The 16,779-nt window shown below is 53.9% G+C and overlaps 1 protein-coding gene across 8 annotated transcripts in view; it reads right to left on the bottom strand.

The window, feature by feature from the left end:
• The window catches only part of GSE1 (Gse1 coiled-coil protein), a 409,018-nt gene that overhangs the window by 99,945 nt on the left and 292,294 nt on the right, over positions 1-16,779 (bottom strand). For 2 of the 8 annotated variants that reach the window (XM_053553799.1, XM_053553812.1), the window contains exon 1: positions 5,895-6,149. The exons of 5 other annotated variants lie outside the window; for them this stretch is intronic. In XM_053553799.1, coding sequence (XP_053409774.1) covers positions 5,895-5,931 — 37 coding nt within the window. In that variant the 5' untranslated portion in view covers positions 5,932-6,149. Of the gene's footprint in view, positions 1-5,519; positions 5,779-5,894; positions 6,150-16,779 lie in introns of those variants that run through there. One more of the 8 variants, XM_053553805.1, reaches the window with a different exon arrangement.

Below are 16,779 nucleotides of genomic sequence, written 5' to 3'. Positions count from 1 at the left end.
AGGAGGCTGCCTCTACCACCCATGTCCCCTAAAGTCTAAGGAGAAGAATGTGATGTCAACGGGCCTAGAAAGGTCTCTTGGCCTTTCATTTCTTAGGTGCAAAATGCCAGGGCAGAGCAGACACTGGATCCCAGTTGCTGCTGGTGAGAAAGAAGCCCAGTGGGTGTTCACATCCAGGGCGAAGAGGAACAAGCAGCATGGGCAGTGGGCTAGAAGCAGAAGCCTGAGTCCCGACACTTCCTCCTCGCTGGCTCTGTTGAGAGCTGTGCAGCCGCAGGCTGCCCCTCTGCCCCTGCGCTTTCTCCTGCAGAGAGGACGCAGAAGGATGTGCATCCCTGTGCACTCACGGGCCAGAGTCCAGTTATCATAATGACCATTTGCTCCCAGAGCACAAAGAAAACTTCTCCTGACTCTGGAGTCAAGAAGATAAGAAGCAAGAGTGTTTGCAGGGGGGCCGTATCAGATTCCCACCCATGGCGTCAGAACAACGCGTATAAGCAGAAAAAATCTTAATGAGAACCAAATTGGGCAGGGAGGTGGGAACCAGACCAGGCCCCTCGGAGAAGGGCTGGGCTGCAGCTGGGACACAAGGGCTCTGGGCTTTCCCATCCGACAGATGGAAACGTGGCCGCCCCTCCCCATTTCTCAGGGGTATCAGAAGATTAATTAGTGACTGCTTGGAAAGTGCTAGATGGGAGCCGAAATGCTTGTCCCCACTGAGTTTCTGAGCTGTAAATAAGCAGCTTTCTCAATCACAACTGAAATAGCCATGTTTTCCTTTTATCTTACTCAGATCCACTAGGCCCAAACTGCCCCCCGAGAGCAGGTCTGGGGTGACTCCCAAGCTTGCCCCAAAGCTGTAAGTTTCCTTATGACCCAACAGCTTTCTGTGACAAGCCAGGAGCCAGACGTGAGCTGGGGCACAGCTGGCAACTGCAGGCGGCTCTCCCAGCTCTCCCCCACTTCCTGAGTGGCACCCAGGAAGCTGGGAGCAGCAGCTGGAGGACTAAGGCTCCGGCCTGCCCTCACCTCTAGACACCTCCCCAACCCAGGAGCCCTACATTCAGCCATGACTTTCTAGAAGCATGGGGTGGGGGAGTGAAAAATAAAATCCAGCAGTTCCCCACCGGCCATATCTTTTCTCTGGGAAGCCCCTCCAAGGCTGTTTGGAGAGGGGCCAGGCCAGGCCTGACCAGCCATTACTGACTTCTCTGGCCTCGGGGGCAGGGAAATGTTCCAGGGGAGACCCAGGGTCTGAGCGGGGCCACCAGCAGGCTGCACGGCTGCCAGCCCAGTCCCGGCTCTTTCTGGGCCTTAGTTTCCTCACTGGAGGGCCAAAGAGCAGGCGTCCTCAAACTTTTTAAACAGGGAGCCAATTCACTGTCCCTCAGACTGTTGGAGGGCCAGACTATAGTTAAAAAAAAAAACACTATGAACAAATTCCTATGCACACTGCACATATCTTATTTTGAAGTAAAAAACAAAATGGGAACAAATACAATTCACACCACTTCATGTGGCCCGCGGGCCGCAGTTTAAGGACGCCTGGCCTAGAGCATCTTTCCAAGCAGTGGACAGTCATCCCAAAGGCAGGCTGGGGTCACTAAGAGTTCAGTGTGGGGCCAGGGTGGGGTCAGCTGACAACCAAGGAGTCTGTCCCTCCACAAACGCCAGGAACAAGATAAGCGGCTGGGAGGGCGCTGCCAACACCAACGGCTGATTCTCTCCCTTGTGCGTTCGACAAATATTTATTAAGCAAGGACTCTGGAGCCAGACTGCCGGGGGTCAGAGCCTGGCGGCACCACTTACAGCTTGTGTGATCAAAACCTCTTTGTGCCTCAGTTTCCTCAGCTGTTCAGTGGGATAAGAGAAGCCCAACCTCCAGGAGCTCTTCTGATGACTGAAATTAGTGTTGTGCCTGGTACAGCATGCTGGTGTGGATAGGCAGGGGCCACCCCCTCATCCTCCACCACTTTGTCCTCCATTATTATCATGTTTTTTTTTTTTTTTTTCTTAGAGACAGAGTCTCACTTTATCACCCTCAGTACTGTAGCGTCACACAGCTCACAGCAACCTCCAACTCCTGGGCTTAGGGGACTCTTTTGCCTCAGTCTCCGGAGTAGCTGGGATTACAGGTGCCCACCACAACACCCAGATATTTTTTGTTGCAGTTTAGCCAGGGCCGGGTTTAAAGCCACCACCCTCGGTATATGGGGCTGGTGCTCTACCCACTGAGCCACAGGCACCGCCCTATTATCATGTTTTTGGTTCTGATATTATTTTGCATGATTGTTACTACTGGTCTGGCAAAAAATCTGGCTCGAAGGAGAAGACAGTCCCTGCCCGCGTGGAGCTGGAGCCTGGTAGAGTTCAGGAAATGGGGTAACTGGGTACACGCACACACAGAAGGCGAGTTTGCAGAGGGACCCCCACCTGCCTCCCCAACCCCCTGTCCCCACCTTCTTTGGCACATACCCCTGCACTCCTTGCAAACCAAGAGTCCTCTGGCTGCCACCCCCTGGCCAGCCAAACAGCACAGAGAGGCAGATGCCATACCTTAGGGTGAAAGGCCTGGTCAAAAGATTTGAGATCAAGCCCCCACTGAGAAGCTCTGTGACTTTCAACAAATAATCCCACTTTCCTAATAGTAATACTGACTATAACAAAGCAGTAATTACCATTACAGTCACTCGTTAACTTCATCCCAGGTTATGACAATTCCCTCAGTTAACCCCCTATACCAGAGGCTGGGCAAACTTCCTCAGATAGCAAATAAATACTCTAAGCTTAGCCAGTCCATATGGGCTTTGCCCAAAAACTAAACTTTGCCATTATACTGTGAAAGCCGCCAGAGACAGTATATAAAAGAACAGGCATGGCTGTGCGCCAATAAAACTTTATTTACAACAGGACTATCCACTGCTGACCTCTGACTTACACTGGTACTGAGGGAGATCTAATTACGAATCTCATTTTATAAATGGGAAAACTGAGGCTTAACTGAGAACTTCAGTCACCTGCCCAAGAACACACAGAACTGGGAAGGGACAGAGTCAGACTTCGCCCTGACTTCCCAGCCTCAGTGCTCTCACTTGTCAAACAGGAGGCGCAGGGACTGCTGCCAGGCTGACTGTGGACTGCCCCCAGGGCACTGGCTGGACAGGCAGGTTCTAGGACTGACAGGCTCCAGAGCACTTGGGTGTCAGGCCACCACAGGGTGGGGCTCTGCCTCTCAGCTAAGACCACAGCCAGAGCTTGGCAGGCTGGCCACAACACGGGGCCCCTCATTTCCAGACCAGTGTGGTAGGAGGCAGGTCTACCACTTCCAAACTGAGCAAATTGTGGAGCCGCTCTGGGGTCTCACTTTGCTCTTCTGTAAAATGGGCAGGTGGCAACGCCGATCTCAGAGGGGAGAACTGAGATGAAGAGAGAACAGTGTGCAAAGCATTTGCAGCAAGACCTATGAGAGCTCAAAAGGACTGGGTCACACCAGGAAGCAACAGTACCAGACTGCAGTTCTTTCCGCTAAGCCCCTATGCCGAGTATCACAGTAAGTGTAAAACCCCACTAAGGGCTTTAAAAAACAAAACAAAACAAAACTCTAGCAGGGGAAACCTTTAAACACAGGCTGAGATTCACTGGTGCCCTGATCTGCCCACACTTCTGACTCTCCTAATCTCCTTGGAGGTGAAGACTGGTAGAATTCATCCATCCTGCCTGCCTGCCTGCTGGAGGCTTTACCCCAGCCTGGGCTGATTTTCCTTAAAGGCTTTGAATTTCCTAGCCTGACACTTCCTCCTCCTCTTTCTGAGGTCCCCTGTGTAAACAGAAAATCGGTCACCTGATGAATAAATATGCCCTAGCAGCCACCCAATGGCAGGTGAAGTGGGGTATAGATTACAAACACCTATGCTTTGAAGCCGCCCTGTGCTTAAGAAGATTCATTCTTGCCACAAGCTTGTCCTAAGTGCCTCCACCTAGGTGGTGGTGGAGGGGGCACAGAGCTGGGGGGTAAGGGGTAGGGAGGAAAGAAAGCTCCTTCTGTCCCCAAGTCATAGAAAGGGAAGCAGACCAGAAACAGCGGCTGGCTGCAGCAGGAGTGTTGTGCTACCTCCTGGGTTAAAGAGCCCTGGTGAATTTCATGGGGCACAAGCTTCCTTTGACTGTGCTCTGCCTCTTTCAAAGGACTCTGCCCTGGTGTTACAACCTTTTAGTAAGGGGATTCCCAGTCCTAATGTGGACTAACTGTGCTAAGGGAAGTGTGGAGGGAGGGGAAGCCAAGCTTGCTATTGTTGACTGGCATCTCAGGCAGTGGAGAAAAAAGACAGATCAAAAATGAAATGGAGATCCAGAGAAATATTCCCATAAAAACAGTATAGACACCAGCCAGGAAACATAGGTAGACCGAGGTGTTAAGGGCTGGGAAACTGAAACAGCCACAAAGAAACTCAAAAATAGTAAATGGGCAGATTTCCTACAGAAGTCTTTCCTACTTTTCAAAAGTCAGTCAGACTCTGGTGACCCTCTGCCCTGCCCTATTAACTCGGTGAAAACGTTTGCCTGGTCAGGGCAGCAAAGGCCCAGAGGAGCTGGGTTCTGTCCAGGCCCATCCTCTCCACACATGCTCCTCCTGGGGCCTTCAGGGTGGTGTGGGAGGTTTATAGCAAAAGTGACAGGATTGTCTGAACACAGGAAAAAAAAAAAAAGACAGAAACCCAATACCCAGCCACGTGCACCTTTCCTCAGCAAAACAATTCAGAAATAAACCTCCAAGGTAGCCTCTTGTACAGAATTTTTACAGCCTCAACATGAGAAAACCAGGAACTTGCCCTCTCCTCAGCACAGCTATCTCTCCCCCACACCGTGGACACCCCAACTTCAATAGGAACTGTGTGTCAAAGCCCAAGGGGGGTAAACTCAAAGGAAGCAGGGAAAAATAAAAACAGCTCATTCCTAGAACAAGCGGTCACAGGCAGAACGGCCTTCCTGACCTGCGGTCACGTGGCCCCACCTGGAGCGGGCAAGTTACACTCCAACCCCAGGGGACAATGGGGGGCTGTCTGCAAACCCTGGGGGGCCCTGAGGGTTCGCCACAGGGTCCCCCCCCCACTAGGAACTCCTGACTCACCAGCTTCTCTCTAGCCTACATTTAATCATGTTGAAGGTTCAGAAGTACAAATAAGGTGACTGACAACCGGCTCCCCAAACCCTCTGCTGTCATCTCCTCCATTCCCCACTGGGGCTGAAAGCGCGACTCGCCCCGAAACAGAAAGTTACAGGGCAAGCTGCAGTCAGTGTGGAGGAAGGTTAAGGAAACAGGAAGCCACGCCAAATACCCTCCAGAGCTTCCCTGGCTGCCCCCGCAACCTCCGCCCTTCGCAGAACAAAACCTTCCAGGGAATCCCAGGCAGGAATGGGGGGCGGGGGTGGGCGGACTAGCCACGCTGGTGCAGAGACGGAGCACAGAGGTTGGCTGGAGGGAGAGGGAAATAAGCCCCAGGACTGGCGGGGGACGCTACCTGATCGGGGCAGCCTGCAGGAAAGTAACTTCACACCCGGCGGCACTTAATTCACCTTGGAAGGCTGAAGTGCCTCGGTCGCTCGCAGCGCCACCACCGTGGAGCCGGCTCCGGGCAGACAAAAGGAACCAGGCGCACAACCCCCGGCGGCGGCGCGGTGGGGGCAGCGGGGCCAGTGGGTGCTCCCCGCCGCACGTAGCGCACACACCGTGGACTCGACCGCAGCGGGAGGAACCGAGGACGCGGGCGCCCAAGGGGGGCCGGGCAGACCCACCGCCCGGACTCAGGCTGGGGGAGTCCGGGGCGGTCAGGTGAGGGAGGGTCCCTGGCGCAGCGGCGGCGCGCGGGACCCGGGGAGGCGCACGGCTCGCTTACCTGGTAAGTAATACAGAGGTGGCTTCAATCCAAACATGGTTCAGTTTAGAATTCCATAGTGGCCAGAGAGGGATGAAGAAGGAAAAAAATATTAATGTCCAGCAATGAAACAAAAAGCACTGTGCAAGCCACGGCGCTCAAAAATGTCCAAAACAATAAAATAAAGGCAGAAGAGCGATCCCAAGAGCGACGGGGGGAAAAAAAAACAAAACAAAAAACAGTCCTTTCCCCCCCTCACTCCCCAGATGATCAAAAGGCTCTCTCTCCGGCCAGCGCCCGGGCAAGTTCGGCCACCTTGGCCCTAGCAGGTCCACAGTGAGGTAATTGACGACTAAGGACGGGCCGGAGCCTCCACGGCTGCCCGGGTGTCTTCGCCGCGTGTGTATTTTCTGCCTTTTGGACTTGAGATGCAAATAAAAAAGGAGGGGGTATCACAGAGGAGCAAAGCAGGCGGGAGAGCGAAGAGGGCGAGAGAAAAATAAAGGGGGGGAGAGGGTGATGAAATTGGGGGGTTAAGATCTTCAGAGATTACTCATTTGAAAGGAAAAGAGAGAGAAGGGGGGGGGAAGCAGCCCCCAAGACGTGCGAGTAGCAATCTCTCCTCCATTCAGCCATTTGAATGTCAAGGGCGAGGGTCAAGAGACCTGTTTCCAACAGGGTTTCACGTTCAGAACCAGAAGGAAAAAGGAAAGGGGGGGGGGCGGCGAGAGGGGGTATCTCTTGTTGCCAAGGAGAAATCGGCTTTGTTTTGTTTCCCCTTAGCTACTGGGTGAGAAGGGGCGGGGTGGGGGGGGAAGAGGAGGAGGGGGCGAGCGGGAGAGAGGAGAGGAGAAAATTAATACCCAAACAGCCAAGAAGTACCGAGGGGGAGATTTCTTCTCGTAAATAAAAGAGGCAGCGATTGCAAACAAGTCCCGGGCTGGAGAACAGCGGGCCGGGGAGCCGGCTCCCCTCCCCCTCTCGGCACCAACACCCCTCCCCCCTTTTTGGTTATCTCCCTGGCCCGGCGTCCCACCACTGACTCAGAGAGAGGGGGTGGGAGGACGAGGAGAAAGAACTCGCGGGGGCCCAGGCGCCCGGGCAGGAGGAGGCTGGAGGAGAGCGGGGAGGCGAGAGCGCGCGGCGGTGGAGAGCCCCTCGATCAATTTTCATGCAAGAATCATTATCGGTAAATTGGAAAGCTGGCTGCCTGACAGCAGATTTGTCTCCCCTAATGAAAGCGAAAGGATAGGGGCGCAGCGGCGGGCAGCTGGAGGCGGCGGCGGCGGCTCCTTCCGTCTCTACGCGGCATCTTCCAAGAGCTCCACGCTTCGCAGAGCGATAATAATAGTTTCACTTGCGAGCTTCCCCTCGCGCGGCCGCCGAGCCGGACGGCAGATCCATGTGGACGGGGAACGGGGCGCAGAGACTCGGGCTCCCCTCTCCACACCCCGGGAGGGTGCTGCTCCTGACGGCGGGATGCTCCCTTCTGCCCCAAAGCGGGGGCCGTTTGCAAACAGTGGGTGGCTGCGGGCGCCACTGGTCCCCCCACCGGCTGCCCAACTGCGCGCTCTGGCTGCCCGCCCGTCCGCCCTGGTCTTCCTCCCTCCCTCCCCACCCACGTCTAACAGCTGCGGGAGCTGGAGTTCACCCTCCTCCGGGACCGGGTGGAGGATCCCCAAACCGTGACCCGGGTGCTCGAGGCTGCCTTTTGTGAAACCCACACGGGGCTGCGGAAACGCACACGCTGGCGACCTGGCGAGCGGTTGGTTCGCCTCCTTTCCTCCCTCCCCCCCTTGCACTCCACCCCTTAAAAATCCCTGTTGCAAGTGTAATCAAATGCTTGATACCATCTCCCACTCTCGCCCAGCTCTGTTGCATTATCAGATCCGGGAAGGCATGCTTCCAGGCAAATAGACCTAATAAATGCTATTACTGGGATTCTGCAAGCCCCGGCTGCACCATAGTAACGAGAGCCCCGGCTAATTTGGTTTAAGAAAACGATCAACTGCATAGTGTCTGAGTGAGCGTGGAGCCCGTATCTCTCCTCCCCACGCCGCCTCTCTTTCACACCAGCTCAAGAAGGCCCCATGTGATAATTCCCCAAATCGAAGGGGAAAAAACCCTGCCGCCAAACCACATCCTGTGCGCTCATTGTCCAGCCCAGCGATTTTAAAGAGACAGGATCCATTTACCCACGTCCCCCCTCCCTTAGATGCACGCTGCAAGGCTGCCTCTTGATGTGACAATTTATTTTCAAGCCCTTTCACCTCCTGAAGGACCCCTTGGTGGCACAACCAGCCGGAATCACGACTTGGTGACACTATGGGGGTCACCTTTTGACCCTAGATACAATCATGGTTTGAGGAACAGACCGGAGCCCGCAGGTACGCACAGCGGGGCAACCGCGGTCACGCTAGGTTTGGGCTCCTGCCAACGCTCGCCAACCACTGCGTAAATCAGGGGTCCCCAGTGGCAGCCTCGGGGTCCCTGCTAAACGCAGCGGCTTCAAATGACAGTTGAACTCTCGGAATATGATACCCTAGAGAAAAGCTCTGGAGGGCAAATTGGAGGAGGTGGGGGCCCGGCGTGCTTTTTGACCCCTCTGCGCCACTTACCAAGCCCTGTCCTCCCCGCCCGAAAAATCTTAAATGGCTGGGCGGAGCGCTCCGAAGCTAGGGAGGGGTGGCGCTCCTCCCCTCCGCCACCAACGGCTTGGAGGATGCAGCGTGCTGGTGGCTGCTGCCTTCTCCCAGAGCCCGGCCACTGGGGGTGCGAGAAACAGTTTTTAATCTCCCAGCCCCCTGCTGCGCTCCGCCTGGAGCCCCCTCCCCGCAGGCGGCCGAGAGCTCGCGGTCACCGGGGAGGGCGCCAGGGCTGCAGACCTGGAGGAAACCAGCCTCTCGGGGCCGCCCGCGCCCGCCGCCAGCCCCAGGCCGCTCCGCCCCGCGCTGACCTCGGAGGTCGCGCTAGGCCCTTGGCGCCGACGGCCCTTTGTTTCCGGAGCTGCGTGGCGGTGCGCTCCCCACGCCTCCCCTAGGGCCTGGCATCCCTGCAGGGAGGCTACAGCGGGGTCGGGATCCAGCATCTGCCCGCTCGGTCCTCCACTCAAGTCACCCGCTTCGCCTCCCACCCACCGTCACCTGCATTCTACACAATCTGCGCCCCTCTGCGATGGGGGGAGGTGTACCAGGACCTGCGGCAGACCTTCTGGGTCAGCTGCTGCCCACTCCCCTAACCCCTCACAAGCTTGGAAAAATCTCTGATCCTACTTGGGGAAAAAAACAAAACTATTTTACTAAAAGACCCTAAACTATCAGCTTCTGTTGTCATTCTTTTATTGGTTTTTAATTCTCCGGGATTACACGAACAACAGTAGTAATTAATACTAAACCTTCCTCTACTGTATATGCTAATGGCAGGAGCCATAAAAATTAATTTGCAAACATGTCATTACACAATAGCTGTACAGGCAATAAACCTGTAATTATGGGCCAATCACAGGCAGGGTACAGAGGGAGGGGTGCTCCCCCAATCTGGGGGTGCCCCCCTTCCCCTGCTACAGTTGGGGAGCTGGTGCCAGAAAGATGTCTGCCTTATGGGAGCCACCTGTGGAGAAGCCTGCCAGCTCTAGGAGAGGGAAAGGGGTCTCAGTCTGGAGTGCCCCTCAGACCCCTTGGAGAGGATGTCCCACTGAGACCACCAATGGCTACCAATGTCCCACTGAGACTGAAACTGACGGAAAGGTAAAGCAAAGCCTTAGAGAGCTCCTGGCCAGCTTGCCCTGGCTTTCAGGGGGATGGATGACACTAGGAAGGCCAGGCCCAGAGAGAAGAACAGAGACACCATGTTCTGGGCAGGGCCAGCTATGCTTATCCACCCCCCCCACCCCGCCTTGTCAAAGGCAGACATCTCCCCTAATAAGTATCTGAATGCCTGCATCAAATTATCTTAAAATGCTTGGGCCAAGCCCTAATTGCTTTTAGCCACACCCCTGGGAAGAAGAAGAGCTGTTAAGAGTCTAGTGACAGCTAAATCTCCTTTGGCCCTGGGTCTGGGCTTCTCAAAGTAGGTTACTGACATTTCCTGGTGACAGAGACCTTTGTAAGGGAGGAAAACATGAGATCCACTTTGTGAGGGTGGCTACACCACAGCCAGGGACCGGCTGCCAAACAGCTGAAAAGTATAAAGCCACCCCCACCGTGCCCAGCAGCCTGCCTCACGGGCTGTCCACGGAATGGCCCAATTGTTGATCATAATGTGGCTGAACAGAGGAGCTGGATGACTTTCCCCTTCCCACTGGCCCTAGTGGCTTGCTTGGCTGTGGTTTTTGTAATCCATCACTGCTGCCATTCAGTCCCAGAGGAGCCACTACCTCCTCTGAGGGTGCCTATGGCTTCGCTGGAGCTTGGGGAACAGCTGGATTAGGCCACACCTGGACCAGCTGGTAGGTGCTCCCCAGGATTTCATCCCAGAGGATTCTGTCTAAGGAGATGTCTCTCTGTTTTCACTACCTTCCCTGCCCTCTCTCAGCTCACCTCTGGGGGAGGCTGGATCACCCAGTACTGAGCCTCTAGTTGGTACTTCTCAAAGTCTGGGGACACTGCAGGCCTCAACACCTCCCTCAGAGACCCCTGCCCAAGCTGCAGGCCAACCCAAGGCCAAAGGAAGAATGGGTCCCTGATGTGTACAGGATGGAAAAGAAAATCACTTTCTCTTTTGATGGGAATGAAAACCTGGGGGCTGGGCTGCTTCCCAAGAGGTAGCAGCATGAAGCCCACCAGATCCCCATTATGAAGATGCTGGCCCTTTCCCCACCCCTCCCCTGCTGCACCTTTAAAATGAAGAGTCCCTAGAACCCTCTAGTAGGGCTGCCTTTGCCACAGCACAGAGAAAGCCTTCGGGCCAAGAGAGTCAGCTGAACACAACAAAAATAGCCTCCTAGCATGTGCTGAGACAAGAGAGGCTGCAGCCTCAGGGTCTGGGTGCAGGCAGTGTGGCTCCTAGGCTTGAACTGTGCCCACAAGCACTCTGGTGGCCCCATGCCAGGCTGCACCCTTGAGTTCTGGAGAGGGGCCCTGCTCCCCATAGATTCTAGGAAAGGGAGGGGGTAGGAAAGCCGTGTGGCTAACCTGGAATGCCCCCTGGGTGGGCAGCCTCTGCTTCCCTTGTTAGGATAATAATGTAGCCGAGCATTGCAGCTGATGCTCGGAGCCAGCTGCTGCTGTCAGCACTTTTCACGGATAACTCACTGGATCCTCATGCCCATCCTGCTCGAGGTCATCATAAGTTCCATTTTCCAGATGAGGCACAGAGAGGGCAAGCCCCTTGCCCAAAGGCACACAGCTAGCAGGTGGCAGAGCGCGGTCTGAACTCAAGCTGGTTCCAGAGTCCATGATTATAACCACCAGGCCCCATAAAGCAAACATTAGCAGACCAGACTGCAAATTCCAGCCGGGCCCCCACCCACCGCATCTTAAAAATGATGTCGGGCAGTGACATCAACATTTTGAGCCTCAGTTTCCTTAACTGGAAGATGGGATGAATCACCCCTACATTCCAGGAAGATGAGGGTATGTGACTACTCCTGTACCTGTCACAGAGATGTAATTATTTCTGCATTGTGGAGAACATTGGTAATAATAACAGCAGCTGTCATGGATGGGGCCTCCATGTACCTGGGCTCCACACTGTGTGTTTTCCTACAGTTATCACCTTATCTGGAACTTGTCCTCCCTCCAAGAGACAGACTCTACAATGACCATCATCCCATTTTGTACATGGGGATGCTGAGGGCCAGAGAAGTCACTTGCCCAAGGTCACACCTGATTTCTCCCTCTGCCTGCCTACAGTCAGTCCTATGAATGTTTCAAGCCTGAAGGTTAAATCTGAGGTGGAGACAGAGAGGGGAGTCTCTGTCCAGGCAAACCTGACAGTGACCGTCTCTGGACACAGGTTTTCTTTCTACCTTTGCTTTCCTATCACCTGAGGGAGCTATAGGGCGCACCCCCATCTCAGAGGCTACTCTGGGCCTGGGCCTCCTCCACCTGCCCCCGTATAGTGAGTTGAATGTGGTTTGCCAAAAGATATGTCCGCTTGGTACTTGTGAATGCAGCCTTATTTGGAAAAAGAGACTGTGAAGATGTAATTGAGTTAATTGAGTTAAGAATCTCCAGATGAGATCATCCTGGATTATTGGGATGGGCTCTAAAGCCAATAACAAGCGTTCTTATAAAAAGAGAATTGGACAAAAGATACATAGGAAAGAATCCATGTGGAGATGGAGGCAGAGATTGGAGCCATGCGGCTATAAGTCAAGGGACCTAGAGCTCCCGGGACCTAGAAGAGGCACAAAGGACCCCCCGCCCAGAGACTCCGGTGGGCACACATCCCTCATGATACCCCGATTGCAGACTTCTGGTTTCCAGAACTGTGAGAGAATCAATTCCTGTTATTTTAAGTTGGCAGCCGGTTTGTAGTAAATTGTTTCAGCAGCCATGGGAAGCTCATACATCCTATCACTTTGGTCCTACCAGCCCCAGGAAGCCCTGGGCACTGTCCAAGTCTGCAAGCCACATGCCTTGGGCCAGCCAGGCCAAGCCATCCTTCAGGTCTGTAAAAATTACTTGGATTAAGTGTGCAGAGGCCCCCCACAGGGGTGTGGTTAGGCTGCCTGTCCTCTGTGAGGCTGAAGTTGATGCCCTGCTGGGATGGGTATCATCATGTGTGGCCATCTGCCTAGACAATGGCCGGCCAGCCAGCTTCTTCAGCGTCCACCTGGATGCTGAGGCTTCTGCTGGCCTTACACACACCCACGGGCCTGCGAGGACTAGACTAACATGACAACAACAGGAATCTGAGGCCGGCAGCTTTTCACCTCCCAGCCTCTGGTGCAGTTGTTCAGGACCAGGTGACCAAGTTCCGGGCAAGAGAGTAGCTGGAAGTAATAACCAGCCACTTTCAGGTAAAAGCCTCCTGTGGGAGGCTTTCTAGGTCCGCACAAGGGATGTGTGCTCCCAAGGTGACCCTGAATCCCGGTATTAAAGACAGCAACGCCTCCATCAACACCCTGAATGACGTTCAGAGCAGAGGGCCCTGTCCCCACCCCCTGCCAGCTGTACCTTAAGTGGCCATATGCTTATGAAATATCTATGCATAATTTCCACTGGGGTGTCGAACCTCTTTGTACAGTGGCTAGTCTTAGCTTGACGAGCGCAGTTACCAGCAGGCCTCTTTGTGGATGTCTGCTTAAGGCCTAGCACTGTGCTAGAAGCTCTCAGTACCTTATTTCATCGTCACAATAAAAATAAGTCTATCATTACCCCCATTTTTCAATGAAGAAACTGAAGCCCAGAGAAGTAAAGTGACTTGCCCCAGGTCACACAGCCAATAGGGGAAATGCTCAGACATGAACCTAGCTCCTGCTGCTAGGTTAAGCTGCTCTCTATGGGGGCTCCTTCATCTCTCCACAGAAGGAACTCACAAGTGGCTTTCTTTTCTTTTCTTTCTTTTTTTTTTTTTTTTGAGACAGAGTCTCACTCTGTCACCCTTGGTAGAGTGCTATGGTGTCATAGCTCACAGCAGCCTCAAACTCTTGGGCTCCAGTGATCCTCCTGCCTCAGCCTCCCAAAAAGCTGGGACTACAGGTGCCCACCACAATACCCGGCTATTTTTAAAGACAGAGTCTCACTCTGAGACTGCAGACTCAGGGTCTAGAGTACAGGCAGTGCGGCCCCTGGGCTCGAGCTGTGTCCACTGGCACTCTGGTAGCCCCATGCCAGGCTGCACCCTTGAGTTCTAGAGAGGGGTGCTGCTCCCTATAGATTCCAGGGAAGAGAGGGGGCAGGGAGGAGGCTGGTCACGAACTCCTGAGCTCAAGCAATCTACCCACCTCAGCCTCCCAGAGTGCTGGGATTACAGGCGTGAGACACCATGTCCAGATGGCTTTCATTAAAAGCAAAACAAACAAAAAGCAGGAAGGCAAGAGCACCACATCTTGCCATCTACATACAGAACTGAGTACCTGACCCCTAGATTAGGCCTGCCCTGGAGCAGGCTGCTGGCAGGCTCAGGGTCTGGCAACTCTTCACAGTAATGGTTTTACAAGACAGCGGCAGAGATATGACAAAAGTGCTGTTTTTCTACAGGCTACAGGGATCCCAGAAAAAGCTCACAGTGACCACTTTGGGGACCACCCACGCTATATAGCTCATCCTGGGGAGGGACCCTCTGCTTGTCCTAGAATGCCTCTCAGGATGGCTGGAGGTGGTCCATTCATAGTTCTAGGTAGCCCCATGAAACGGAGAGAAATAGGGGGATGAACATGACTCCACAGTCCTCAGACAGGTGTCACTGTGGCTGTGGACACAGTGACAGCCGTGAATGGCCTGCCTCCCCAGATCCTCCCCTGGCTGCCGTCCTGCTCTGCTGCCTGGGGGCAGAGTAACAAGACTTTCTTCTCTCCATGGTGACTGCTGCAGAGACCAGAGGAAGCCCTGTTCAAGGGAAGAGGCGTCTGTGAACAGCCCTTCTCACCTTTGGTTGCTGGAAAAGTCACTGCCAGAGTTGTAATTACCTGTCTGTGGATGACACACACCATCTCCCTGTCTACCCTGCATTGAACTGGTTCAGATCTGTGTAGCCCTCTGGCCAACAAGATGCGGTTTCTAAAAGGCAGCTTCGTGCCTACTATCCCCTCATGCTGGGTACTGGCTTTTTAGTGCAACAGACCAGAGCGGGGAGCTCAAGGGCCCTTCTTACCAGTTTTGCTTTTGTCTTGCAAAGAAATTGGGGCCATGCCAGCCATGTCCTTTCCTTCTTGGCCTTCCTAGCCTGCTCGCTCTGGGTGGTCCTTATGGCCTGAGCTGCCCTGTGAGAGCCCTCCAGTGGGTCCTGCCTGCATGGACAGAGGATCCTGGATATGACCCTAGTGCAGGACATTCAATAGAATGATTCCTCTGTCCTGCTGTTCACAAAGCAAGTCTTCCCACCCTCTGACTGGCATTGGAGATGAGATCACTCCTTGTTGTATGCTGTAGAACAGGGGTCCTCAAACTACAGCCCGCGGGTCACATGAGGCAGTGTAATTGTATTTGTTCCCATTTTGTTTTTTTACTTCCAAATAAGATATGTACAGTGTGCATAGGAATTTGTCCAGCCCTCCAACGGTCTGAGGGACAGTGAACTGGCCTCCTGTTTAAAAAGTTTGAGGACCCCTGCTGTAGAACATCTAGAAGCTTCCGTGGTCTCGACACTCGACATGCCAGTAGAACACTCCAGCCACAACAGTGAAAAGTGCTCCCTCTTGTCCTCTGGAGAGCAAAGTTGCCCGGATTGAGGATCACTCATGTGGCCTGAAGAATCTGGCCAGCACGGTGGAAACTTTTGTTCTAGGTCTAGTCCCACCACTGGCCTCAAGCAAACAGCTACCTTCTCTTGGCCCCATTTTTATCACGTAAAAACATTAGAGGGTCTGAATGGGGTGCTCCACTCTTCTAGCCATCTTGGATTCTCCAAGCCTGCTCAGAACCAGTGGTTCAAAAGTGGGGAAAATCTTGTAATACAGGAACACAGTGTCAGAAGGAAAGGGATCCAGTGGTTGCCCTACTGATGCCATGAAGAGAATACAGGGGTGCTAGGGCCAGGGAGAGTAGGTCAGATGGGCAACCCCGGTGGCTCCGGCCTCTCAGTGTCTTTCCCTTTTCTCCACAGTCTCTCTTCCCAACTTTAACACAACCTGCTCTAAAGACAAGTGTCTGCGATTAGTCATTTACACTCTAGCATGATTTAGCCCCACCTCTATTGTCTTTACAGAACCAAGGCTTTGGCTCTGCTTGGGGCCATCTCATGGCTCCTAGAATAGCCATCAGGCATGTTTGGGAAATAAGAGCAATGCATTCATTCTGCCCACTTGGACCAAAAATACCAATTTCAATTCCTAACTTCATATGATGAGGTGAACCTCTGGGTGCCTGGGTAGGACAACAGCTGCCAGGGAGAAGCCCCAGCCTGGGGTAGCCCTGAGGACAGTCTTAGAGGTGAGGCCAGCTGGGCCACCGGTGAACTAGGTGCCAAGTGGCCAGGTCCCCTGGGCTTCATGACCCTCATTCTCCCAACAGCAAAACATAGATTGTGATAAACTAAATGCAGCATCAAAGCCAGAGGAATCACCTGACCCAGATGTCCCCAAGACAGTCTTTCTGGTTGTTTGTGGACAATCCCAGAGTCCTCTCTACTTCAGCTTCTAATTGGGCGATGGGATGACTGCCCCTGGGCAGACAAGCACACACCTGTTTAGCTTTGCACAGTGGGAGCTGGCGGGGACAGGAGAGGATGCTGGCACCCGGCACAGCTCTGCCTCCATCGCAGGTCCAGTATGGCTCCAGCCTTCTCTGGCCTTCAGTCTCCTCCTCTGGAGGACGCCTGGACAAAATGATCCCCCAGGCCCTCCAGCTCAGCAAGCCCATGATTAATAAAACTCAGACACACCATCTGCTCACTCTGACATTTAAGAAGCAGAACGGGCTCTGCAGAGGAAGCTGCCCTGTGCAGCTTGCTCCCTTCCTGGCCTGCCGATCCAAACGCGGGTTCACACCTTCCCCTCATCCCAACCTTGACTTAAAAAATTTCCACGTGCACTCATACAATCACACACAGAGCTGCCTCCCCCTCCCCTGCAAAGGTCAGAAATGGAATGGGGGGAGCCGGCTGAAGACAGAGGCCTGTTCTATACAGCCCCCAAATAATGACCACCTTCTCATCTGGGGGGCAGGTGCATGTCCACACGTCACCGCTTGCTTGGAGTGACACAGTTTCCCCCAGTCAGCCCCTCCCTGCAGGGAGAGGGAATTGCTGTCCCCTTTTGCAGATGGGGAAAGTGAGCTTGAGAAGTGAAGGGTCAGGCTAA

Source organism: Nycticebus coucang, chromosome 2 (assembly GCF_027406575.1).
Source record: "Nycticebus coucang isolate mNycCou1 chromosome 2, mNycCou1.pri, whole genome shotgun sequence".
NCBI classification, from domain to species: Eukaryota; Metazoa; Chordata; class Mammalia; order Primates; family Lorisidae; genus Nycticebus; species Nycticebus coucang.
Note: the sequence above shows the minus strand (reverse complement) of the source record. Positions and strands in the feature narration are given on the sequence as shown.